We start from the raw sequence: 27,965 nt of genomic DNA, 5'->3' as shown, positions 1-27,965 counted from the left end.
AGATGCTTCTAATAATAATACATTTTATTTGTGAGCACTTTTCTGAATACTCAAAGAGACGTTACATAAAATCATAAAAGCAGCAAAAACAACATCAAATGGTAAAAACACTAAAACACATCAAACTTAGCTAAACATTAAAAGCAATTTTTAAAAGGTGAGTTTTAGTCAATGATTTGAATGCTGGAAGGTCGGTGCAGTCACTGAAAGTGACTCACAAAGCACTGTGACATCTTTGTGAAAAAAATAACTAATTAAATCCCGGAAAACTTAACTTTTGGAAATGAAAGTGTTAAAATTGAGAAATATGCAGCAGACACTGGGAAATGAGGTGACTGTGTGGTGTCCATAAAGTTGTCGACTGCATCTTGTGTCTGAAGTAAATTGTAATCCTGTTACACACGTGTGATGGTGAAATTGGCCGTGGTGGCAGCACACACGTGTGATGGTGAAAGTGGCCATAGTGGCTTGAGGCCACACGCCAGATAAAGGACGCATCCACTACTTGTGTAGTGATGTATATTGAGTCACTATGGCGTCTAGCGCTTGCTATTGGAATAAAAGTGGTACTGTGCATCTTAGCATCTCTCTCTGGCACCAGAGTGTATGGCATAGAAGCGGGCCCTAGGGGGCATGCTTCTGGTGACGGCCAGAGAGAGGGCACTTCAGGATATGACAGTCTGGGTGAACCCGAGAGGGCACGTGACCAGGAGAGGGTAGAGAGGGGGGCCAATGGGTGGCGAGAGGGACACGTGACATAAAGCCCAGAACCCTCAAGTAGGATCTATACGGGGGTGTGGCCTAGGGCGGAGCCAGGCCACGCTCAGGGGCATAAAAGGGAAGTCCCGAGCGCCGATCCGGGCTGTCTTCTGGAATAAACCCGCCATTGTACGTCTCCTCGATCTTCGGTCTTCGGTCGTCACGTACGGCATCGTGGGTCAGGCAGTACGTTACTGACCTGACCCGGTTATGTAGTTGTCCGTTGTGGTTTATTCTCTCGTGGATGTTATCTACCGCCTATGCCGTTATCCCATACGTTTATGTAGTTACCCTTGTGGGGTGTTGTAATAAACGTGTTGCCTCCAAGTTCTAGTGTGTGTCTCCATGGATGCCACTACACTTGTGCTAAAAAAAACACACACACAAATATAAGCACATGTTATATTCCTGAGAACAAAGGGGGTAATAACTTGCATCATAATCTGGGTTATTGAGAGAAATCGCGCAGCTGAAATCCTGTAGCAGCGTGTTTTCTTCGGTGAACGTTTATGGTACATGTGAATGTAATGGTGGAGATGAGGTGAATAAAAGAGATGACAGGAATTTATCGTCAGAATCTGTGATGCGTGAATTAGGTAAACGAAAAATCGATGTAAATTGTATGTTTGTGTATTTCGTACCTACTCCTTCCCCCGCACATCCGATAAGCACAGTTGGCTAAGTACGGTGCAAAATAAGTTCTAAATACATTCCTACAATTTAAATCTGAATTGATCTGTAAAAAAATCTATTTCATCCATTTGATGTGTTACATAGAATTGGTGTCTTTTAAATAATCTGTATTGTATATAAATTATGTCTAGCAATATGATATAAATTGGGGGCATGCAGTGGTTGGCACATTGCACTATGAACCCAGTGACCCAAGTGCGAATCCCACGACTAAAGACAGTGGCGAGCATTAAATGAACCGACCCTGGGCATCCCCTTCAATCCACACTGACTAGTGTGGTGAAGTATGGTCAAACAGCCTTCATGACTGACATGGCATGGAAAGGCTTTCATTCAGCAATGGGTTGATCAAGGGCTGTAGATAGGTATGATTTAATTTTGAAAGTGGAAAGCACCTTTTAAAAATACACACATTTACCCATCATGCACATCCTTAATATCTTTTTGTACATTTCTATATTCTCATTATTATCATTACCCCTTCGTAATGGAAAAGCCTCCGTGAGATCATGATGTGTGGTGTGTGTGGCTGCTTCAGGAAAACATCTGCGGCAGATAAATCCTGCCGTGCCATCGGAACGTAATTTGTCCCGAAAAATTCTGACTAAATGCCATCCAACCAAGGAGGCTCGTGGCGGTGACTCAGGGAGCCCTGTGGCGCAACTGCAACGAAAAAAACACGGCACCCTTTGAACTTCGTGCTCACATCAAATAATACCTTTAAACTGCAGTAATTGCTCGTGGAAATTAATGCGTTTAAAAGAAAAAGGCCCATTGGCCAAAATACCAGTTCCTTTTATTCAACCGAGCAAAGTTTGCTTGCTTATTTATTTATTTGTTTTGCTACACGTTGCAATATATTGCAATGAGGCAGGTAAATGGTTTTGCGTTTATTGTTTGCCATTGGGTCAATTTGTGCAGCATCAGCGGTATAAATACCGCAAGCCCTAGAGGAATTTTTGGTGGAAATTGACCAAACATGGTGTCCCGCTTTAAAATGGCTGCTAAAAAAAGACTAATAATTATTTGCAAGAGCACGTAATATTTGCATTTTAGCATTACCCACCCGCTCACTCAATCACCTAAAAAATGTGGTCATGGTGAATTAATCAAAATGCTCATTAACCTCGCCCCGTGGGACCCTAAATAATTTCTGATTGACATAAATAGGTGTACCCATATACAGCAATTGTTTTGGGTTTAATAATGCAGATTACTATCTATTGTGATGTTCATGATATATACATTAAAATTGCCTTGTGTAAGAATCCGTTTCAATTTGTTTTAATTGTGTAAAAAGTAATGGGTTCGCGCGATTCTTGCAGCCACCAGTCGGCCAATATTGTCACCGCAACGTTAACAGCAGAAAATCTACTCTTGAATCGAATTGTGATCCGAATCATGACGATTTAGTAAATTGCCAAGGGGTTTGTTATTACACGTATAGCTCTTGTATGTAAATTGGCCTCCCTTGAAAGATGTGTTGATCCGAATGAATTCTCACATGCTTAGATAAATGTATACCGAGTGCTATGGGGTGACCGTATAAACCTTGAGCATAAACTGAGTTGTCTTCCCTCATACGTGATGGAGAACTGCATGAGTGAAATTACATTAAAAGAGCCTGAAAGAGGAACACATGGATTAGAGAATATGCACACGTTAAAAGACACTTTTTACTATTTTTCTTGGTTCTTTCGGTAAAGTCACGTAGAAGACGTAGAAGACGTGACTTTACCGAAAGAACCAAGAATATGAATCCCTGCAGTCACGAAAGCTTTAAATCAAAATAAAATTTTTACTGTTAAGAAAGATGGCTTAGGCTGGACACGTCGCTAGAAGGGATGACAGGCAGTGGTCGGAATCAATTATGGAGTGGCAGCCAAGGGAAGGAACACTCAAGAGGGGACGTCCAACACAGCATCGGAGATGCAATCAGCTCGCGTACAGGTGTACTCCATGAAATGGTGAATCGCAAGACCGTGAGACACTGAAATTCACGTGCGGAAATCCAGCGAGCCATTCTAAAATTGGACACTCAGATGAGGAGTCCATCAGGTTCAATTAATGGAGCACAACATTTGTTTTATTCATCAAGGTTCTTTATTTAACCAGACGAGAGCCCGGCGAGACTGGGCAACTCTTTTGCAAAGAAGCGCGTTGATGTGCGTCGTAGTAGTGCAGTACTGTGAAAGGCAGCTTTATCCAGATAGAGGGCAACCAACTCCATCTAGTGCAGGGTTCGGCAACCTGCGGCTCTGGAGCAATATGCAGCCCTTCAAGGACTGCTTCGTGACATTATTTATGAAGGTCCGCCGTCGCGTATTCACATGCATTGCGGCTCTGAAATTGTTTTTATTTTTCGACCGAATTTCGAAAATGGCTCCTTCTTGTTATTTTGATTTGTCCACCCCCTGATCCAATTGGACTTAGCTGGTGTCTGCAATTAAGCGCATGAGAGATCTCTCTTAATTGCCTCAAAGTGCTCAGACATGCATGCTCACGCATCTCAAATGAGGCATTCACTATGAGTAAACTTATTAAAGTGTCTCAACCACGTCCCATTGTAAAGCCATTCGTCTTATTTCTACTGATAAAATGTTGTTCAAAGGTTGTTACGGTTAAAGCACGCAAGACAGGATTGTAGCAGTCATTAAGGGCATACAGATTTCTTTTTTTAATCTAAATTTGTCCAATACCAAACAAAAAGTGAGATACTGCATTGGCACTGGTGCACAAACCCAAACAACAAAAACTCAATGCATTAGCAACTCATGCTATCCCTGAAGAGGAAACGATATATTACGCAACGTTTTGGGCAATGGCCCTTTTTTCGTAGCAGAGAAATCGATGTTTCTATTTCTCCCTCTTTAGGAGGAAATGCAGTATTGTCTTTTAAAACATTTTGTGTTTAGGTTTAATTAGCATAACGTGGCAAGCTCGTTTATTATTGCCATCGCGTTTTCCGGGCCCTCCATGCTCCCGTGCACAAATTATATTTGTGCCTGGTTTATTAAGAGGCACAAAGTAAAGAACCATCTGTCATGGATGACGACGTCAGAGTCAATCTTAACATAGCCCGAGAGTTTGCATATTCTATCCTACTTGTTTTCCACAAGCCAAAACGGTTGTTGACTTGAATTCCCATTTCCATTGCTTACAGGCTGCTCAAATGCTTTTCCTGTAGGCAAGTGAACCCGGAGGACAATGCAACAGATCTAAAAAAAAAAAATGTAAACATTTGCCTCTAAGATTTTCTACAAACATAAACTAGGTTCCCACGACGGCCCAGGTCGAGGGTTTCCCATGAACTTGACCTTCGTGAGCAGCATGAATCTTGGCTTGGTACGACTCCTAATTATAAATTACCATGACCAATGGCGCTGCGAATTATTGTTCAAAAAACGGCTGAAAGGCACCATCTGTTTGTTCCTTCCATTCCTGGAAGTGTACACTGAATTTATAATCGTTTCATTGGGAGGAAAGGTAAAAGGTGCAGCCCTGAAAATACTTGCTCACACCTCTGCTGTTGGATGGATTTCTACTAGAGGGCTCCCTAGACAGCCCCTTAAGAAGGTATTTGGCCTATGATTGAAACCAAAATAGCGATAGGTAAAAACTACTAGCGTTTAGGCTCTTAATTGCATTGGTTAAATGTGCATTAAACAATAATGCATTAAATGTGCAAATTAAAATTCCAACCAGGTGCTGCAAGTCTCTTTCAAGGAGGACCTTGCTGACAAAGGCAAACTGAAAAAGATCAAAATCAATTTTCAAAAGAAAGTTAAGTGAAAAACGCTTACAATTAACACAAATTAAAATGGGATAATTATAAATATCAGATAAATAAAAATTGCAGACTAAGTTGGCTATTAAATTAATAGGACTTATTTCATATATATTCTGCTTTGGTTAAGCAGTTTTATATTTTTGTACATGAAGTGAGAATGAAATGAGCTTCATGGGAACCATTTTACAAAGAGTTTTCTACACTGCAGGTGCAACTAGGTTTTAGGCCAATTTAAAATTTGATATTTGAGTTCACAATGGCCCAGATGTCGAGAGATTGATGTCCCATGGCTCTAAAGCACGATTCACAGCTCTTCGATCTCGCTGAGCAGTGCAACATTTGCCATGGTCCCTCGTGTGTTATAACCCAAAACAGACTTAGCCTTCGCTGAAGCCATGGACAGCCCAACCACGGGAAAGCCCCCCCCCCCCCATGTAACTCGTCGACTCCCTCGACTTTGGTCGAGGAGTGAGATGAGAGAAAGGGATTGGAGCGGCGGTTAAACGCACTGCGCTACTAACTGTGGCACGAGTTAATCGATTAGACCCCCAGGCCACAGCAAACATCGGTAGTGATTTTTTTTCATAGATCCTGGGCCTCCCCGAGATCAACTCAGCCTTGCACGAGGATCCGGTGCTGTGTGTAAACACCAGCACCTGGGAGACGACGGTGGCTGGGCCTGGTACGAGCCACCCACCCCCTCGTGTGCCATGCCAGCCTTAATTTGGTGGTCGCTAACAGCACTTGCCCCAACAGCATGTGTCGGCTACGCGGGGGATCTTCGTCTTTGAGGCAAGAGTTATATTATCATCCCTTTCGGTTGCACCCTTGTGATAGCCAGGTGTGAACAGAGAGCTCCCTAGTGTGACATCAGCCTCACAGGAGACTTAACAAGAGGACCATAGCCCTCAACGCTGGGACAGAAATAGGACGAACGCTGCATTAATTTACATTAGCAAGTTGCATCTGTCGAGAAAGTCAACAGAACGCATGGAAATCACGATGTCTAGCAGATTGTATTGCTGTTATTATTAGTTACTCGAGCTGGATGGATAATTGTTCTACGGTGAAATCAGGAGAGATGGCGACAGCTTAGGGAGGGGCCTTCATCCAACAAGGGTTGACGATGATAATGGCTGTGCAAGGCACACTCCCATTTGGATTCAAAGCTGTGAAATTGTAATCCAACAGGGGGGGCATAAAAGCGTGAAGCATTTATATTGGCCAAAAAAAGTTTGTAGCTGACACGTGTTTAAATTACAGAAGTAACAAAAACATGTTAATGGTATTCAACTTACACAAAATTTCATATTATTCTATCCAGCAATAATCAAAACCGGCCATGTGGCTCGGTGGTCGAGCGAGTGGGTCGCAATATGAAGGTTGGAAGCTTAAATCCTGGTCGGGGGTTGACTCAGCCCATCATCCCTCCGGGCTCAAAACACGCCACTGCTGGTGAAGGAGTGCTCCACAGCGCCCCTTTGCGGGATATTGAGGTTACTCTTCCAGGCTGGAAAAGACTTCTTGGAAAATAGGTGGACATACCCACACTTTATCCCACCGCGCAAAACCTATCAATTGATTAAGGGGCCGTCCATAAATGACGTCACGCGATTTTGGACGATTTTTGACGCCCCCCCCCCTCGTCACACGGCGTCACAAAAAGTCAGACCCCCTCCCCTCAAATGACGTCACAAAGCTCTGCCCCCCCCCCCCAAAAAAAACACATGCTTCAAATCTCTTTAAACTATTGTCATTGTAGTGCGTATTTAATGTGGTGCTGCACTATGATTTTGTAGGAGAAAACATTTATTAAAAAGTATATTTAATTAAGTAGAAAGTGTTGTCTATATTTACTTAAAGTTGCGCATTTTGATGTGACGTCACATTTCTCAAGCCCCCCCCCCCCCCCCCACGTCACACATCGTCACAAATGTCTGACCCCCCCCCCAGGTGCGTGACGTCATTTATGGACGGCCCATAACTGGGGGTACGCATTTGTACTGCTGGTACCCTCGCTGTAAATACTCAAACGGCATGCGGATGGGTGACACACACTGCGCATTGCCTCGCTAAAATTGGTTTTATTCAAGTTATTCTTGGTTCTTTCGTTAAAGTCACGACTGCCACTCTGCGCCCAACCTTATGGAAGAGGTACATGGATGACACTTTTATCATCTGGCCACATGGCCAGCCTGCTCTAGACCAATTCCTCGACCACATAAATTCCATACACCCAGCCATCAGATTTACCATGGAAGTCGAAAAAGATGGCAAGCTACCTTTTTTGGATGTCCTAATAAAAAAGAGACCTGATGGCTCAATGAGCCACTCTGTCTACAGGAAAGCTACCCATACGGATGCTTACTTGAAACCGGATTCCCACCACCATCCATCCCAGAAGAATTCCCTCATCAAGACTCTGCACCATAGAGCCCAATGCATATCCGACCAGGAACACATACTCTTTGGTTCTATTCGGTAAAGTCACGTAGGTAAAAAATAAAACTACAAAAATCACGACGTTTTGGTCACAACACAAGCGGCCTTCATCAGGTGAAGGGATCAGGCTGTCTCGAGGATCCGCTTGAGGAGCCTTTCAAAACCATCACTTTACCCTACATTGCGGGGATCACAAAAAAGATCTCCAAAATCTTGAATAAACACAAGATCCAGGTCCAATTCAACACATTACATAAAATTCCTGATCTGGTTCCGTCTGTAAAAGATGTGATTCCGGACATACAGTACCCTGGCGTCTACAAACTAAGTTCCCTCTGTGGTAGTAGTTACATTGGAGAAACCAAACGACATGTCTCGGACCGCATTCGTGAACACAAAGCAGACGTGAAACACGGTAGGACCAACACCTCGGCCGTGGCAGATCACTGTTATAATTCAGTAGGCTCACATGACATTGACTTCTCCAAGACAGAGGTCATTTGCAAGCCATCTGGCTACCATGAAAGATTCGTTCATGAGGCTATCCACATATACAAACACAGAGACAATTTCAACCCAGAATATGGATTCTGGCTTAGCAATCATTGGAAGGATTTGATTAACCATTTCGGATCTTAATTGATTGTTCACGCTTACAGTGGCTTTCAGACCGCATCCATTATTTTCGTCTCCCCCCTCCTCTTTTCCGAACATAGATGGACTCGTCCATCTGAACAAACTGCCAAATCGCTCTCCGTGGTGCTAACGTTAAAAAACCGCCACTTTTTTCAAATTTTCTTGCTGTGATTTTCACACCTGATGATGATTGCTTGTGTTGCAGTCGAAACGTCGTGATAATTTTATTGTTTTATATTTTTATTATTTTATTGTTTCCCTTCTACGTGACTTTACCGAAAGAACCAAGAATATGAATCCCTGCAGTCATGAAAGCATTAAATCAAAATTGTATTCAAGTTGTTTTATTGAAAGTTAAGTGGAGGCAAGCAATGAGGGCATGCTGATATATAATTTCACAACAATTGCCTCATTTTCAATGGCACTTTGGAAGCAGAGAAAAAAATGAATCTTTAAATGGGGAAGCAAAAATAATCTAACGAATCAAAGCACTGTGTCAAACTAAATGATTGGATTCCTAGGCAATTTGAATTTCATCCTTTTTGAAATTAGAAAATGCAGTATCCCTCACTGATTTTTCAATTGCTTAAGTTAGTAAATTTGCTATAAAAAAGTTAGTTTCCGTATTAACGCAAAGGAACATAATTCACATATTTTCGTCGCTCAGCTGTGAAGGTGGAACATTCAGGGGCCAAGAGGCAACCCTGCTTGAGGGGGAGGGGTTGTGCCACAAGCGACTCGTTAAGAAAGACGTTGCGGTGTAAAACATAACTCCAATAATCCGCGGATCAAAAACACCTGCGAATCCCCGCAACTTCGCGGACTTATCGGGCGGGTCGCAACTCCTCCTGTAATCCGTGGACGATTTAAAACATTTTTCAGAGACCCCAGCGCGCGCGCCCCCCCCCCATCTCCCCTCCCCCCAAACTTGGATCTATAGAATGTGTCAGCAGAGCTTCTTTGGAGCTGCATGAACCAAACGGCTGGGAAGCGGAGATAAAGCGTGTTTTGTTGTGGCAATATTGTTCTTTGTTTTGCATCTGCACAGACTCGCTGCGTCGATGGCATTTAATTCGGTAGAAACTAAAAATGTTGCATTTTTTTTCTTAGGGGGGCTTGCAAATTAAGTCCAAATAAATGCAAAAAAAATTCCTTTAACGAAGACCCCGTATGACAGATTTGCGCCGTGTGGGTCTTAGAAAATGTGTAATCCACAAATGTGACCACTGAATAATTGAACAGCGAGTCACGCGAGGCGCTTCCTCTGCAATCCGCACTTTTGTTTTAGTTGCAGGGTGAATGGCTGCGTCCGACTCTTTCCTCCCATAATCCTCAGCACACCGCATTGGCGTTATTATTTTTCCAACCTCCGCGGTGCACCACGGACTACCGAATCCGCCATGTGGTCTCCCTACATCAATTCGCAATATTGGAGCTCCGCTCTACAGCCCGAGGTTTGGCGGGAGCTCACAAGAAAAGGCGAATGGGCTACATGGGCACATCGCAGCTCCACAGGACTGTAGCGGTGATCAGAAGCACTAAAACATGCGCGTATGTTTAACACGTAGGCTTTCGCGACAAATATCCATAATGCAGGGTTTGTTTTACGTTAGATCGCGTAAATAAATGTGTCGTTAAACTCGCCACCCGACACAGCCAACTAGTAAGGGTTGTCACTTAAACAGAACGTGGCCAATTCGTCACTAGTACACCACACACGGATGTGTTGGAGAGCCAAGCCACAACATTTACAATCCGAATACGTTTCGCCAGTTAATACAAATAGCTTCATCAGGTAACAGGCGACAGCCTGATGAATCATCATACGTGTGTGATGCATGTACCGTGCGCCAAACAAAACACGGCACGGTGCAATGAAACGACTCATTGGTACACCCCTAAAAATGTGAATGCGATTGGTTCCCAGCGTTGCAGAGTCCATGAATAGCCATGCCTTCCATCAGATGCAGATACTTCCTCTTCCAATGTATTTCGAGCTCGTTTGTTCAAGTTTATCTCCGAATAGTACAGCAGCACAGGCTATACTCACCCAACCATCTTCCAAAGTGGTTTATGAAGTCAATCGAATGTGTAACCTCATGCGATACATCTGCTGAATATGTACCCTCTTAAAACCTCCGGAGTACGAATTATTACTTGGCAATAAAGTATTAATCATGATGGGAAAAAAGTGTTTTTATTCAGTGTATATAGAAGAGATCCGGAGTTGATTTTGGTTCATCATCTTAAATGAAATGTTTTACATGGATTATCTCCATATATGTAAAAGGCAAAGTTATGATTGTGTTTGTTCAAAATGTTTAGCATACTTTCCGACATGCAACAAACTTGAAATTTGCCATGTGGGTACTTTCAAAATTGTACACCATGCAAACATAAAAATACACTTTTGTTTTTTTTGGGGGTGGAGCTCAATAATGCATGTTTTTTTTTGCCCGGCAAGTGAGCTGTGACGTCAAATATGTCATGTGACCCGCGCACGTGGAAGCGCGACGCGCTACGAACCCGACGACCCGAGTTGGATTCCCGCTCACGGCCACCACCTGTGACGATTATTTGAACCGGTCCTGGGCCTCCCCTAGGTCGACTCAGCCTCAAACGAGTAACTGGTGTGGTGTGTGTGAACATCGCCACTGGGGAAACAAAGGCGGCCGGGTGTGGTGAATCCAAATCCCCGGCGAAGCCGGTTAGTAAAGCTAGTACTACATATAGAGGTAAAAGACAGGTCATTTAAACAGTTAAGTAGGCTTTTTCAGGACACGCCACTCACGATAACGGGTTTATAGCCACGATCAAGGCTCGTAGCAGAGTAGCAGCTTGTCGATTAGGGCTTGGTGAGTCGTTGCATTCCAGAACCGAGAGATGGCGACAGCTTACGGAGGCCGTTATCCAGCAGTTGATTCAAAGCTGATTTATCGAAGATAATTTTTATTATTATACATTTATTTTGACATATTTGCTCATGGAAAACATGCTCATACTGCGTGACAAATTTTTTTAAGCATCTCCATGTAAAATGGTTGTCTAAAATATATATTTCACAAGCATCTGCTTTTAAGCTTTGCTTGAAATGGGGCCCCTTCCCAACGGGAATGTCGAATATATTATTCAGGTTTTAGGTCAGTGCTAAATGGTAATGGTTGCAATGTGTTTCTGCTTCCGTTTACATCATTCTTTCCTTCACTCTGCCATGATTCTCAGGCCCCCCCCCCCCCCGTAATTATATTGTGCCAAACTGGTTGTCCCGTGGTTTTACACCATTGAAAATATTACGTAGTATATGCCAGAGATAAGTTTCAGGTTAAAACATTTTGGGATTTTTTTAAGGACAACGTCACACTTTTTTTAACAGATTCATATTAATTGCATTATGTCCGAAAATATTAAATTGTCGTGCTAACATCAGCGGTGGGTGATAGCGGAACCAGCCGCGGGGCTCCCCCCTTCACCAGCCCACACTGACCAGCAAGGTAAAGTGTGATCCAACAACGACCATGACTGATGCAGCATAGGAAGGCCTTCATCCAGCAGTGAATTGACAAAGGGCTCCAGAAAGAAACGTGGAGAGTTGTTGGTCAGTTGCACAATACCAGACACTGCCAATAGTCCCTGAAGTATAAACACAAGTATAGGTTTTACCCTTTCTGGCAATAAAACAGGTGTTAAGATGCTAAAACATCAAAGAGAACACTTTTGCAAGGAATCATATATTATCAGAGCATGTTTTCGTTTGCATGTGCACCACAAGTACGTGTGGTTAAAGCAGACAGGAATTACTCTTTGGTTCATCATTAGACCTCCTTTGCCAGTACCAAAATGTAATAATAGGGTTTTTCCCCTTTTTTCTGGCAACAAAACTGAAACCTTTTTACAAGGATTCATGTCTGCATTAACCACAATACCTGCAGTCAAAATGTAAACAAAAAACATACTATGATAATATATGCATTGTCCTTGAAACTGATTGGTCCGCCTTTTGGCGTCATCTGGTCGAGCACCATCTGGTCGAGCACCAATTGGGTCGAGGCTCAAAAGAAAGCCGTCCCTTGGTGTGGACCAATCAGTTTCAAGGACAATGCATATATTATCATAGTATGTTTTTTGTTTGCCTTTTGACTGCAGGTATTGTGGTGAATGCAGACATGAATCCTTGTAAAAAAAGGTTTCAGTTTTGTTGCCAGAAAAAAGGGGGAAACCCCTATTATTACTCTTTGGTTCTTTCGGTAAAGTCACGTAGAAAGATATTAAATAATAATAGAATACGCCGTTTCGATTGCAACACAAGCAACCATCATCAGGTACAAATGAATGAGAAAACAAACATAGTAACCATGGAAATATAATGCAATACAATACAGAGAGTCGGCCAACAATACCGTCAACACCCCACCTTGTTGATTGCGTTCTTCCAAAGATTGCTAAATTTGAGAGAGAGACAAAACACAGACACAGAGACACACAGACAGACACACAAGCAGAGAGAAACTCACAAAGACAAATAGAGAGACACACACATAGGCACACAGGAAGCAGGATATCTTGCAAAAGGTTTCTGTTTGGTGTTTTAACATCTTAACACCTGTTTTATTGCCAGAAAGGGTAAAACCTATTCTTATATTTTGATTACTGGCAAGAAAGGTCCCATATTATTAGTAAGTGTTATTCTTATCTTTATGAGAACCATCTACAAAAGAAACATCCGTATTTATGCATGTTTACACTGAACGCCTTATAGACTTCGCTAAACATTTGCAGATTGCACTGGAGTAACCACCATGGGGAACGTGCCCCTTTTGTGGGGGGGGGAGGGAGGGAGGGACGTTCGCAGATGTGCACATTCCCACACACATTTACACAGTTGCTTTTGTAAAATAGGGCATATTCATCGCATACAGGTGGGGGAATTCATCAACTCTTGCCAGCTCGTAGTGTTGCGATGCATCCATTTTTTTATTTTACCAGATAAGGCCCACCAAGGCGTATAGCTATTTTTTTCAGAAGCAACTTGGCCATAAATTAATAGCTCAACGAAGTGGCTTATCGTGTGGACATTTATAGCAGCCAAATACTCGAAAAGCGTTGCTTCTAGATGTGGAGGGAGAAACCTGGAGGACCTGGAGAAAAATCCACGCGACCACAGGGAGAACATCCAAACTCCAAATATACAAGCGTTAGGGACGGGATCGAACCCACAACCTCCTGCATAGCAAGCGAGGTAGTGAACATTTTGCCACCGTGACATCTCCTGTACACGAGCAGACCTAAAATCGCTCCACCTCTTCAGTAGACGACTCCCCTTTCTTTGGCTGACACCCAGTAGTTCGTCTTCGCTTTACACATCATTATTCCAAGAGCAAAAACACATGCATGGAAATGTTATTGTTTCCCATTTGTATTTCCGTGTATGAATACAGCACAGTAAAATTGCATTTGAAAACCATATTGATGTCACAATTGCATTTTAGGATTCGGTTGGTGAAAACATCATAAACAGTTCCAAAAGTATTTAATTACAAAAATCAAAGGTGACTGATATAAATTGTTCCAAATCCAATGACTTACTAAGGATATAGTCATGAATGAGTAAATGAGAAGCTTTGTGCAAGTAAAGTTGAGTCTATGCCTATGGCTTGAATAATCTGAAGAAAAAAAGTTTATAAATTAAACTCTGACCCAGAGGTTAGTTGAGCTAACTCATCGGGCAGGCAAGGGTCAGTCTAAAGTCCGAAATTGCTTTAAGTCACGTGCTAAACATTTAAACATATATACGAGTAACCCGTCAGCAACCCAAGTAACTTACCTGCTTTGTCGTTTAACATGAAAGCTGATGGACAAAAAAAAACATGAAACTCAAAAAGACCAGTTGTAAGAAAGGTCATAGTCTAGTAATCTCAGGAGTATTGGCAGTGGCAGGAAATTCCAGGCAGCGTGAGTAGAATACACGAAGAACACTTGCAAAATATGCAATAAGGGAAATTCGAAAGAAGGAAATATTGGGCAAAATTGTTATACCAATTTATCAGGTATAGAAATATTACTATTTTCGTGTTATCCAATTAATCAATTAAGTGATAATCAGTAGAGTAATAACTTAATTATAATTTCACATCCCAGGCTGTGTAATGTCCGCACAGATTATCCTCCAGCATGCATTACGTAACGCATGCATTTCACGTGTGATAATTTCCTTAACTTAAAGGATATCTAAACATTAATTTAAACATGCGAAAGATACGATACAAAATAACGTGCATATTTACCCCTCCGTAGTGGCAGAAAATCTCCATCTATATCACATTATTGCACTACCTCGCTGAGCCTTCAAGTAGGAAGGTAGGCTACGTAGTTAATAATACTCAAGTTACTGTCAACATGCCGTGTCAAGGGTTAAGGCTAGACAAAAAAAATAACACCGCAATCACCATTCTTCGGTACCATAAAACAATCTGCTCGTGAATGCGCTATTAAAATCGATGCCATTCTCACTTTACAACACGTGCGTAGATTAACAAGCTCAATGTCATCACTCCGCGTGTATATATATAGAATGCAAACGTCACCCTCTTCCACCGATAAGGATTTGCGGGCGCCAAGAGCTTAAAAAAGGGAGAAACTCGCCAGCTGCCAACTCAACTTTCAGAAGAAGAAAACGCAATGGAGGCCAACGTGTTCATCGTCGTCTTGAGTCTCGCCGGGGCTCTGTTGACGCTGCACGGAGCATCGTGCGCGAGTCTGTACGAAAAAGCCATAAGAGAGCCCCTCGTTCGGGTGAGTCCCTCGCCAAATCACGCAAGCTCGCCGACGTTTGTTGTTTTGTTTGGTTGCGGTGGTTATTGAAGTGGTAGCAGTACCCACGAGTTGTGAGAGGGCACCGATGTCCGACGTTTCACTCCACGTGCTGTTGGGGAGTTCCTTAAGTGAGGCGCCGTTACATTTCAGCATGTCGAGGGGGACACACGATCGGACGGAGTGCCGAATCCAGCGACAGCGTCTTCTCGGGCTCTACCGCGGGTTGCGTTCGACATTATTTACGACATTTCGCTCCGCGTGCTGGGAGCGCCGTCGCTCCGACCGAGCTCTTGAAGAAGCTTGCAGCACGTGGAGCGAAACGTCGGACATCGTGCCGAACAACACGTGGCACTACCCAGAGTGCCAGACAGCAATGCCGCGATCACCTGCGCTGTGGCACCTGTGAGTGCTTTCATATCGTTCACGTGATTTTATTCATTATTCTTCAGAAACATATGTTACGCACTTCGTGTATGCGATATTAATCTGCACGTGAAAAGCTAAATGACTTGACATTGTAAGATAAAGTTACACATCATTGTGCCACTGAGGATTAATATTATTCATGAATTAAACGTTATCAATAGATTCGAGTATTTGTTTTTGCCATTATGCTGAACGGACCTGGGAGACTCCCTTCACGATCCTGCACAAACCAGAAGAGTGACGTATGGTCAAACTACCCCCATTACCAACTCAATATGGGGAGGCTTTACATGAGGCAGTGGATCAGATAAGGGCTATCATTATTATTAATTGTTAACATTAAATAATTCAGCTATGTTGCTGTTCTCACTCAAATAGTATAATACCGATTTGAGTTCTATACATTAATAATACCATGTTTGGAGGATTGTTGAAAAAAGGCTATTTATCACAAGACAACATTGTCTATTAAGTTTAAAATCTAGAACATACATCGCTTGTCTATTTCACGTTTTAAGAAATACTGACCGCGACTTGCAGCAATTGGCAAAGGAAACCGATTTGATCTTAGTGTTGAAACTAATTATTCCAACAAGAGAATACAAAATAGAGCAATTACAATTCAAATTTAATGTAATGTTGTACTTTTCTATGTGGGGGGTAGGGGGGGAATACTGTCCGTGAAATATTGTGCACTTACAAATAGCATTGTAATTATCATTATTATGGAAATGCATGTTAAATTATACTTTATTTACCATGCAATTTACACCTAAAGTAAAACTCTACGCAGCTTCACTTTGTCAGATGAACGCATGATAGTGTGTTTTTCTAACAAGCTGGCTTTTGTGTTGCAGATTATAACGATTATAACAAACGACTCTTTATGTCTAAACTGTTGCACATACGTTGCCCGTGAAGGATTTCGAAGCCAGAACAATGGGCACTTCTATTGTCTACTGCTTAAATGGTTCATGGGAATGCTACCGTGGGGCACTAGTTAGCACACTGGAGTTGCAATGCAGAGGTCACCGGTTCATCTCCTGGTGCATTCGTAGAAATAATGGTGCACGTTTCTTAAGTTTCTCTGTTCACCCAGCAATATAAAAGTTCGTCGATTTCCAGGTCACGTATTTGGTGGGGTATAGTGTGGGTACTCTCACTTCTTCAAAGATGTCTGGCGAGCGGTGGAAGAGTAGACCAAAGGTTTTGCACGACTCGTGGTGTGAGCAAGACATTGCAGGGCTGCACCTTTACCTCCATCGGATTATAACTATCGAGTACACACTAATGCTCAAAACATTTTCCAAGGAGCATCCATACTGGATGTTAGACATGGGAAAACATTAAAATCAGGTATCATTGTAAATTGAGTAAAAATCAGACACTTGGAAAATTGTGGCCCGAGTGAATAGGAAAACACACCAAGAGGGAATGTCATAATAATGTGATTACACCATCTGAAATTCCCCTCAAATGAGTAGAACACATTAGTCCTGACTTTCCATGATAACATTGGTATGCACGCACAGTCGTACTATTATGTGTGCAAAATATTGGAGGTTACCTCCCACCCCACCCCGCCCCCCCGGACACAACATATCAGCTGATGTCTCTTTGCCAAATGTTGTTCTTTCATCCAAGTCCATGCACACAATATCAACACATAAATCGGCGATGACGCAATATCCCAAAATGTTGACATCGTGTGGAATTGACAGCAGGCAAATGTTGGGAGGGGGTGGTGGGGGGGGGTCACACAGGTCAGAGCACATGTTGTGCCGTCCACATATGCATGTGCAAATTCTCATGGGCTCCCCGTGTACACCGGGTTTTCTCATTGATGGTGGGAGGAAGGGCAGCCCACCACCCCCAACACCACCCCCAACACGGAATGTTGTGTTGTCCTTCCCCCCCGCACCATCTCTGATTCGCACGGTTGGCTCCGTGGGGTGCGAAAGAAGAAGTTCAACACATGCAGTACAAGGGCAATTGCTCGAGTGTGTATCGACAATACAGACTTGACAACTGTTATTGTCGTAGTTGGTAGCTGTTGTACTTCAAGAGCAAGCAAAAGGCGGAAAAAAACTTTTTTTCAATAGTAATTTTCATCCTGAGAATACTGCAAATTCTATTAGTTGACACGCGTTCCAACAAATCCAAGGCCTAATATGCTTCACGAAGGCCGATTGCCCAAAAGTTTGCACGTAATTTGCGAATGAGACGACGAGTCTATTTTAATTGTGTTTATAAACCTGACGAAATGAAGCATTAACAATGTATTGCCATATTCTTGGTTCTTTCGGTAAAGTCACGTTGAAGGGAAACAAGAATATGAATCACTGCAGTCACGAAAGCTTTAAATCAAAATGTATTGCCATGTTCGCTGTTGCTACTAAACGTTCAACAGCTCCACAGGTTACGCGCAAGTTGCTCATCCATATAACACTCGTGACACCTCCGTCGTGTGTGGATAATAATAATATTGAGTTTAAGACTGATGTCATGTTTTCTGTTTAAGGTCAAGGATAATTTCACAATATCCAAAATGAGCTAAAAAAACATGCACAATAATGTTTAACAGATACAAAATAAATTTTGATTTAAAGCTTTCGTGACTGCAGTGATTCATATTCTTGGTTCTTTCGGTAAAGTCACGTTGAAGGGAAACAATAAAATAATAAAATATATATTAAACAATAAAATTCTCACGACGTTTCGACTGTAACACAGTCATCATCAGTGATGATGACTGTCATCATCACTGTTTTATATATATCATTGTTTCCCTTCAACGTGACTTTACCGAAAGAACCAAGAATATAAGATACAAAATAAGTTCGCCTACGTTGTCTATTTCGGAATGAAATACTCACAAATAATGTACATGTGCTTATATTGCCTTCCTAAATCCACTGTTGGATGCATCCCCTGCAGGTTCTTTAATCTTACTCTACTTTAATCAAGCCACCGGGCGCAAGTTTCGAGAAGGCAGCACTGCCCTCTGCTGCCCACCGTAGAGTCCCAAAACAGCAAACCTGTGACAACCTGCTCCTGCATCGTTCTCACTCATGTCGGCTATAGCCAGGCTCAACTCTGTTCAACTCCCCAGTTGACGAAATCTGGCACTTTCTGACCGATTTGGTCATTGGCGTCCAAGAGTAGAGATGTACATTATTCTGTTCATGGAATTGAAATTATAAAACGTATGACATTGTGGAATGTCGTTATCCAATTCTCCTTTGGGTGGGGTGAAAATGGCGCACGATGCAGCCGGCGATCCGAGTTCAATTCCTACCCACGACTAACATCAGTGGACACCTCCCTTCGTCAATCGCTGATGCGGGTGCATTTGGTATTAGCGCCATTCTTATAGCGCAATGCGCCGTGTTTCACAGCCATAGTTTCAGCAGTTCGCACACTGAAATGAACTTGGTAACCCGTCATATATTCTTCATTCGATTCCTGGCTACGGATAGCATGAGTCAGAACTGTTCCCGATCCTCGCATCCACTAATGAGGAATAACTATGACCAACCCCCCCATTGCTGATACGGGCATGGGGAGGCCTTCATCTGACAATAGATGGACAAAAGAGCTGTCAATTATTATTATTTACATATAATTTACATATTACCATTTCACATTTCTCTTTCTGGTGAAGTGAAATTGTATGTCCTTATTTTCTGCAGGTTGGACAATGGAGCTTTCCACTCACGCAGGTCATGCAGCTGTCTGCGATTATTGAAGAGGAAGGGCTTGATGACAATTCTCTGTCTACCCTCTGCTACCATTATAAGTTGCCGCAGACCTTTCACCCTCTTTGTCAAAACTTTCCACAAATGAGCAATTGTGTCTTCATCAAAATAAGAGGTGAAGAACTTGTCATTTTTTTATGCTGTACACGCTTTCACGTGCCGTGTTTTGGTGCCTTATTCTGTGGATTTTAAGAAGCTCTGGAAATGAAGACTCGTCCCGAAAGCTGTGGCCGGTGTCAATAAGTTATACAAATCTGGCCACACACACACACACGACTGGATTGTAAGACGAACCCAACATTTTGGTGAAAAATACAGTGGGGGAAAGTGTCTTACCTAGGAGAATACGGTATGGCAAAAGCCCACCAGCGATCAGCCTTCATCAATCCATTGATGGATGAAGTTCTCCCCATTGCGTATCAGTCATGGGAGTTGTTGGACCAAGTTTCAGCATGCTGGTCAGTGTCAAAGTGCATCTTTGAATCCAGAGAATAAGGTACCATCGTGTAGTAACACTGCGCAACTATCGACGAAAATTAATACTACTAACTGCATGTACAATTCTCGTTATTTTAAGAAGCCATGCATTTGCTTCAATGTTGCTTCACACAATAAAGTTAATTGTGGTGAATTGAAGTAACAAGAAATACAATATTTTATTTTAAAATCAAATGTTGTTTGCGACAAACCTAACTCTTGTTCTGTACTAATTCTAAACGTCTAAGTGAACGTAAGTACACTTGAGAGAGCAAGTCATTTGACGCACAGCATATAAAATATACTCTTTTTATATCAAACGTCACCACATCGTGATTTTTTTAAACACTGTGTGAATGTTCCGACGCTATGCATCACGACAACGATCATTGCTAAACAATCTGTGTTAACTTGTACCGTAATAGTTTTAGAATCTAGGACACATTCCTAACGGTCAGAGGATATAATAACCCTGCGCATTATTTTAAACTTCCGCACCAGGAGTTTCGCATCAAACCAGCGAACTCTGGATGGCAAGTCCACTATGCTAACCATGACACCACAGCAGCTCCCTTCGTTCTTGAAGGTGGATCGAGATTTATTTTTTTAAACGATGAAATAAACAAAGTTAAAGAACAGTAACTTTGGAGTGCTTCTGTGAATACTAAATTCCACGATGAAAATCAATATAGCATTTGGGGGCTGATGAAATGTTTCAATGAGTGCATGTTGAATGGTATATGGACAATAGCATCAGTAGCCTGGAAACCGAGAAAGAAATTGGGACCCAAAAAAAAGCTGAAACGTTCACAAAGAAGCGTGGGGGAGACGAATGTTTGGAGTTACATTCAGAATACAGAGAGATGACCTTGTAGATCAGTTTAAATAGGCTGGGGACAGTGCATTATGAGAACAGATGATGGCCGATGGTCCAGACTGGTTATGGAATCGCATCCAAAAGAGAACGCGCTGAGAGAATATGCAATACCGTGGAGGATGGTTACATCCTTCATCCTGCGCTTGATAGACAATAGCTAACGATGTAAAAATGCATATGCACGATATACGTTGCACATATACACAAACAGCATACTAAAACGGGAAGTTGGTTGCAATTACTAGAAATGTTGGTTCGTATTTAAGGGTCATATACAGCCACTATATATACTACGTTGGTGTTAGTAAATTGCAAGGAAACTTCCAGATATTGTCAGTCAGTAATTACTTTTTAAGGCAATGTTCCTAAACTGAAAAATGTTCCATTGTGTCAGATTTTGGGTAAAATACTTGGCAAAGTCTACATTGCTGATAATCGCCGAAACAATGTAGTTCTCGTGTATTTTGGATTTTACTGTATGTTGTTCGGCACGATGTCCGACGTTTCTGTGCAAGTGCTGGGGAGCTTCTTCAGGGACACAAACAAACAAGTATCCATGTTATCCAGCACAATTAAAACAATGTCATCGGTGACGACACATTCTAATTCACGAACTTGCCGGTAATTCTAGCAGATTAGAAAATCTTGTTGACAATTTTAAAAAAAGTACTCTAATGTTGTTTTCATTTTTTCTCTCTCTCTCTCTTGTATTTTAAACAGATTTGACCTCCGATCCCTACTTCAGTCTCTACTGCTTCCTGTGCCAGTCCTCCGCATGCCAGCCATGTTACCCTAGCCGAGGAGGTGGGGTGCCCCTGTGAAGGCTCACACGGGCCTAAAACACAACGACTGGATAACACACGTACTACATTAGTCAAAGGGCACACCCTTTTTACTTCATTGTGAATTAGATACCCAATAAAAAAAAACAGAGAAACGGCACCTCTTTGTTACGCGACATCCTTTTTATGCGAGTAAAACGTTTCATGTGCAGCCATGTTTATTACTTGCTCAGACTCACTGCTGGCAGAAGGGTCTCCCAATCACTTGGAGATGGAATTCTAGAGAGGGTATTCGATCTACTCTTCAACATTGGTCAGATATCTGTAAAAGAGGTAGGAGTTCCCGACACTTTATCCCACCACACATGACCTGCCAGTCAACGGTGGTGTACCAATGTACACATCTGCATGGACAGGGGCAGCAGGGGATATAAGACACCTGCCCGTTTTTCAACTGCTGTGCTGGGAGAATGAACCGGCGACCTCTGGATTGCAAGTCCAGTGTACCATTATTGCACCACAGCAAGTGAAATTACATTTTTCAAAAAACGAAACCATGAAGCTTTGAGGGCAATGTACGCAATAATTCTAGATTTGAAGCCTTCGTGACTGCAAGGATTCATACTCTGTTTTTTTCGGTAAAGTCACGTAGGTAAAATAATGCAGCTATCTTGCTGTGACTGTTCCACCTGAAGACGGAAGCTTGTGTTGCCTCCGAAACGTCGTGATTTAATTTAGTTGTTTTATTATCATATTTTATTTTACTTTCGTGACTTTACCGAAAAAACCAAAGAGTATAATGTACGCATTGTTGCACTTGTTGGTCGTAGTCTGTGCACATTTGTAGTGGTATATCTGCAGTCTTTCAGATGCGACCATTTGAAACTCTTAGCTGCAAAAAAAAATGTTGCAGTGACAGAAGTAATCAAACCTCCCATTGCTAGAGCGTGGGAGAGCAGTCACCTGTGGAAGTGTGTCTGGAATGCGTGATCGTGTTTTCTCACACAAAAAAAAACATGCAATGCTACGTTTGTTATCCACGACTCATGAGTAATATTTACAGTACAACCAAATCATTCACTTTTGACAAACAAAAAACATTTTCACACCTCATGAAGCCGTCCTGTCAGATTTAAGAATGCAAACTCGAAATCACTAAGTACCATAATAGTTTATTATCATTAGACAAATTATCATTACTTCATCAGGTGGTACCAAGCCAGCAGCACCTGGCGCACAATCTGCAGGCTAAGAACAGGAATTCATCTCAAAATTTCTCGCAAATCTGGCAAGCTACTGAGATCATAAATGTGGTAACAGAAAGTGGCTCATAAGTCAGAGTAATCGAAGCAGTTTTAGTGAGACGGAACTCGTGTAAGGAGCCATGAAACATCATCCTCTCCCACTGCACCATCCAACATGGCCGGAATAACATCACAGGGTAGATTTAAGCCAATCGATGATATAAGTGATGTTGACAACATTCTTAACAAATGTACTTTTTTGTTATCAGTTATGGTCAACTCCACAGTAGCCATGTCCACACTCAAGATTCCCCCTATTTAGTTGCCATTTCAAGGCATTTCAAACATTGCTAAAATGGTTGGAATACACTCTGCACTCTGATCCATCGTATTTTTCTCAGCCAGGTGTTTTGCATAGTCGATCCCTTTTTACCACCTCCTTGTTCATGTTAACTCCATTTAGCAAAGTGCGCCGTGTTCAATTAAACTTCAGCTCATTGTCCTCTATAGCCATGATGCTAAATGGATGACACAGATGCTGATGGACGAACCAAGAGCGGATTACACGTAAAATTAAACGAGGTAGAGAAACGCAGATTGGTAAGGTCTTCGCCGACCGGTCATTTAGCAAAACTCCAAAATGTCTTAAATGTAAAATTGAAACTCTGCAAAGATATAAAATTTAAAATTAATTTCACGCTATCATTTGTAAACACCACATGGCTTCAATATTGATATCCCTCCATTGGCTCCACGCTATTTACCCTCACAAATCTCCGATCCACCACGGATTCTCCCGTGCCTACACATCCCTCCTCCAATCTCACCCATGCACGTGCCCTCTCAGTTACCTCCAACATTAGTGGCGTGCGACATGTGAATCGGTTATGGGCACCCCTGCAGCCTCAACAATCCACACCGAACGGCGCGGTGAAGTTATAGTCAAACAACCTCGGCGACCGATACGATGTGAGGAGGGACTTACTAAGTGCCTGTTGACAAATGACTGAACTTTATTTACAAAAAAAAACACGTGGCTCTTAGCCACTCATTTCTGCTGTGGCTCAATGTGGTTGAGTCGCAATTTCATCGAAAAATGTTTTAATGTATTGCTCCCCGTGATGACCGCCTGAATATGATGTCTTGTGGAGGAATCCTTTATCCAATGTCCGATTATGATTATTACGGTACACGCTGGTGCGTTACCTGGTGGTTTAGGTGTGGCATTGCACACACTGTAATGAATTGTGGCCCCCTCTGGCGGACAAACTCTAGAAATTACAATAAATCTGATCCCATTGACGTTACCTGCACCTTAGAGTGGTTCACACCTAACCTTGTGGTGGGCATGTGATCCACTCAATCGAACTTGAATTGTTGCATATATGACGGCGTAAAGTGGTATAGTTTTAAATTAAAACGGAGGCTGATATATAAACTTCTCAGGGAGGGGAGACGTCCAGATTTTGTTTTAACCGGGCCCTACAAAACATTTTTCTATGTATTTTGTCCGGTAAATATCAATAAAATACCAACATTCAGGATCTAAACTGGGGGGGGGGGGGTGGGGAGATTAGTTAGTCACCCCCTCTCCTCTTGGATCTACCACTGAATGTGAAGCAATTGAATTGTGGTATCTGTACACGGTAGCCCGTGAGGACACTTCAGGGGTTGACAGCGGTCTGAAGGGCCGGAAAGGCTGAACAAATAAAGGAGGAGTAATAATCATGCATACGCATGGGTTCTGTAACGCACTCAAAACACGTGTGTGTGTTTTCTTTATATACGTGTTTTCTTTAAATGCGTACATACAGCCTGCCATAAACAAATGGATCAAAAACACGGACGTTATCTTTCGCCAGGTTTTGGGCAATGATTTGATAAATGTGGTCGGATTTGTACAGAGTATATATCTCCATATAAAACAGCAAACGCGTTATGTATGAAAACAATACGCGTGCAATTATACTGGATCATCGTGATGCCGAACTCTGTTTCTAAACCGAAAACTCGGTTGGAGACGTTTATAAAGTTCGCATTGAAAGAATGTATTCGAGATACTGCACTTGGAATTCATTGGAGATGAATTGGAGATGAATTCCAAGTGCAGTATCACACGGATAAGAGAAAGGCATGGCAATAAAATGATTTAATTCGAACGGTTAAGAAACCTCCCGAGCCGAGTCCGTTCGGCAATTTCCGTAACCATCATCGAAACCTCCCTCGCCGAGGTAGTTCGGCAATTTCCGTAACCATCATCGAAACCTCCCTCGCCGAGGTAGTTCGGCAATTTCCGTAACCATCATCGAAACCAACCTCGCCGAGGCCGTTCGGCAATTTCCGTAACCATCAACCTCCTCCTCGAGCCGGAGGCGATTCGGCAATTTCCGTAAAACGCTCGGGTGCCGTTACCACGGCAACCGGCACCGGCGTACAACGCGCAGAGTGAGTGAGGGACTCTGCCACACAGTTCCCTTTCTTCATTTAAACACGATCGTTAAGATGCAAGTGTGTGAAGAAGAGGTGGAGGCTCGGTTATGCTTATTCTCTTGTATGTATTTTCCGTGGCGCGACGGACGAGATTGAGCTGCATATGGACGCGGTGCGCTGTTTGCAGCCCGCGGCCTGCGCTATAGGCTTCGGCGTCGCCTTGAAGCCAAATTAAATGTTACGTAGATGAGACTTAAAACAACACACAGTGTTCTATTTAATGTAGCGTCTAAATAGAAAACCGCGTCTTAAAAATGTTCCGCGGCAAATGCATTTGATGGGCTGCACGGTAGTGTATTTGCTGCGTTAACGCATTGCGTTCTGCAGGGCGCCTGTGTGCATAGAGCTGGCCACAATCACATCGCTCGGAAGCTAAGTAGACATTTAGCCTGGATGGGTGAGGCGATCATCTCGCATAAGACATGTTTTATAGGCGGCTGCCTACGCTGTGGGCAAGCTGAGGGCAGTCTAGCAACATACATTGTTGTACTGTACTATTGTTATCTACGTATTTTCTCCACACCACCCCCCCTCATTCACAAACCTACCCTGACCGGCGCGGTCAAAAGTATCTTTAAATAACGCGACCCGCGCATTACGTACGTTTGGATGTCCTCATCCACCAGTAGATACATCGTGGCTGAAGATACCTGACGTATGCTCTTGTAGTGACACTGAAAAATCTTTGGTTCTTTCGGTAAAGTCACGTAGGTATAAAGTAAATCACGACGTTTCGGGCGCAACACAAGCGTCCATCATTAGTGTGACTTTCATTTATCAAGTAAGTTTTAACATTTCAGTATGAGGGTCCAGTGTTGGAATTTTACGTGTGAAAAAAGCAGTGTAGCTGGAGAAAATCCCACCGCGTCTACCATTTGCTGTAGTGGAGTCTCCGAATAGCTGCAAATGCCAGTGGATGGAAGCCCCGTGTACAATAAATGTTACGTAACCATGCCTGGCTATATGTATTATTCATCTCGGTGTGTGTGTGTTTTTAAGTAACTTATTTACATTTGTCAATTACAAGCGTGAAACGCATTTTTTGTGAATAGCCCAGTGGTGTCTGCCCAGGTTAAACATTGTATGCACACATTTAAGGAAACCACAAATGGACCTCTGTTCACAACGTCACGTGATTGCAGGCTTTCACTGGGAAAAGTGAACTTGCCATGGGAGAGAAACAAACTCTGAGTAATGGCAGGAGAGAAAGGTAGACTTTTTGAAATGTTTTAAGAAAGTTGGTAAGATTACTCCAGTATAATGCTCTGCATGGAGTTAATAGACCGATTCCTGCAGGCAATTTCTGTTGGAAATGTGCACAGCATTGCTGTGCAATTTTAACTTGACGTCAAGGCCCTTGTAATAGAATTCAGTAATCCACGTTTGTTTCCAAATCCCAAATAAAACCAAAATAAATCATTCCAAGCTTGTTCATTCTTGTGTTGTGGCCTACGTTTGCTACACAATGGATGTATTTAAATGTGCACGCATCTCTGTTAAAATTAAAGATAGCAATACTAATCATGGTGGGCCCTCTTGCCAGACAAGTTATAATTCACGCAACACCCCTTAATGTTATAAATAATGAAATCTGATAATAGCCCCAGACCCATCATAAACCACATGCTTAATTGGAAGTACCGTAATTGCACCCTGAAATCTAAGTAAATGTACAGATTGAAGGAAGGTTGAACAAAAATGCGAGGATACTGCGGAGCGAAAAAATAAGAGTTGCGTACGCGAGGGTGTGTGTGTGCAGGTTTTTGTGGGTGACTTGTTTTGCTATGGAGTTGAGAGTTGTAATGAGTCGAAAGTAATTGTTCTCAATTTTATTCGCAGCATACGAATGATAGTTTTTCTCCATGGCGGTATATTTTGATCAAAAGATCAAGCTTCATGATGAGACGCAAACGCCATCTCAGATATCTTGGCACAACATCAATCCCCTGCTCGCTGTTACGTCTGTTGGCAATGGAGGAAGCGTAGCGATTTTCACCCAAGAGGTACGTTTATATCGCATACTATAAATGTAATGCATTGCTCTTTTGCAAATACGTTTGTTAATTTAAGACAATATTATCAAGGGCACTTTCCTGTTAAGCCAAACAGGATAAGAATGTTCTTTGGGTAAAGTCACGTAGATAGAAAAAATAAAATAAATTAAGAACTATGACGTTTCGATCACAGAACACAAGCGATCGAAACGTAGTTTTTATTTTATTTACCTTTATTTTTTCTATCTACGTGACTTTACCGAAAGAACCAAAGAATATGAATTCCTGCAGTCATGAAAGTCTGAATTCAAAAAGGATAAGAATGCTGTCAATTGTGTACATCTGATTTTTAAATGTCTCTAATGTGCGATAACGTGAATGAAGTGGTTTTATTTGCCTACTAATAAGAGTTCTAAAAAAAAGCATGAGGAATATAAATCTAACAGTCTGCATTCCGTGATATACAAAATTATGGATCCGAATGCAGGTGTTAAAATAATCTCAGATACATTTTTACAGCTTGCATTTCTCTTCTACATTTCATTTTTCAATCTTGATTTGAAGCTTTCATGACTGCAGGAATCCATACTCTTCGGTTCTTTCGGTAAAGTCACATAGGTATTAAGGAAAATAAATCACGTTTCGGGAAAACTTTCCCACCTGATGACGGACGCTTGTGTTGCGCCCGAAACGGCATGATTTATTTTATTTTATACCTACGTGACTTTACCGAAAGAACCAAAGAGTATTTCCTTTTTCATTTAGTGTTGCTCACATTACGTGTTGT

At 42.2% G+C, this 27,965-nt stretch overlaps 1 protein-coding gene and 1 long non-coding RNA gene across 3 annotated transcripts in view; one reads left to right on the top strand and one right to left on the bottom strand.

Annotated features, from left to right (window-relative positions):
* LOC142930488 (uncharacterized) overlaps nt 1-27,965 on the bottom strand; it is a 111,822-nt gene that overhangs the window by 80,623 nt on the left and 3,234 nt on the right. The window lies entirely within an intron of this gene.
* IFT140 (intraflagellar transport 140) overlaps nt 25,001-27,965 on the top strand; it is a 50,647-nt gene continuing 47,682 nt past the window's right edge. Inside the window, exons 1-2 of one of the 2 annotated variants that reach the window (XM_032968253.1) lie at nt 25,001-25,139; nt 27,024-27,187. In XM_032968253.1, coding sequence (XP_032824144.1) covers nt 27,047-27,187 — 141 coding nt within the window. In that variant the 5' untranslated portion in view covers nt 25,001-25,139; nt 27,024-27,046. Of the gene's footprint in view, nt 25,246-27,023; nt 27,188-27,965 lie in introns of both variants that reach the window. The other variant, XM_032968254.2, reaches the window with a different exon arrangement.

Source organism: Petromyzon marinus, chromosome 39 (genome assembly GCF_048934315.1).
Source record: "Petromyzon marinus isolate PM22_M1 ecotype Great Lakes invasive population chromosome 39, UKy_Petmar_22M1.pri1.0, whole genome shotgun sequence".
Classification (NCBI taxonomy): domain Eukaryota; kingdom Metazoa; phylum Chordata; class Hyperoartia; order Petromyzontiformes; family Petromyzontidae; genus Petromyzon; species Petromyzon marinus.
The sequence above is the reverse complement of the archived record's forward strand: the minus strand, read 5'-3'. Positions and strand labels throughout refer to the sequence as shown.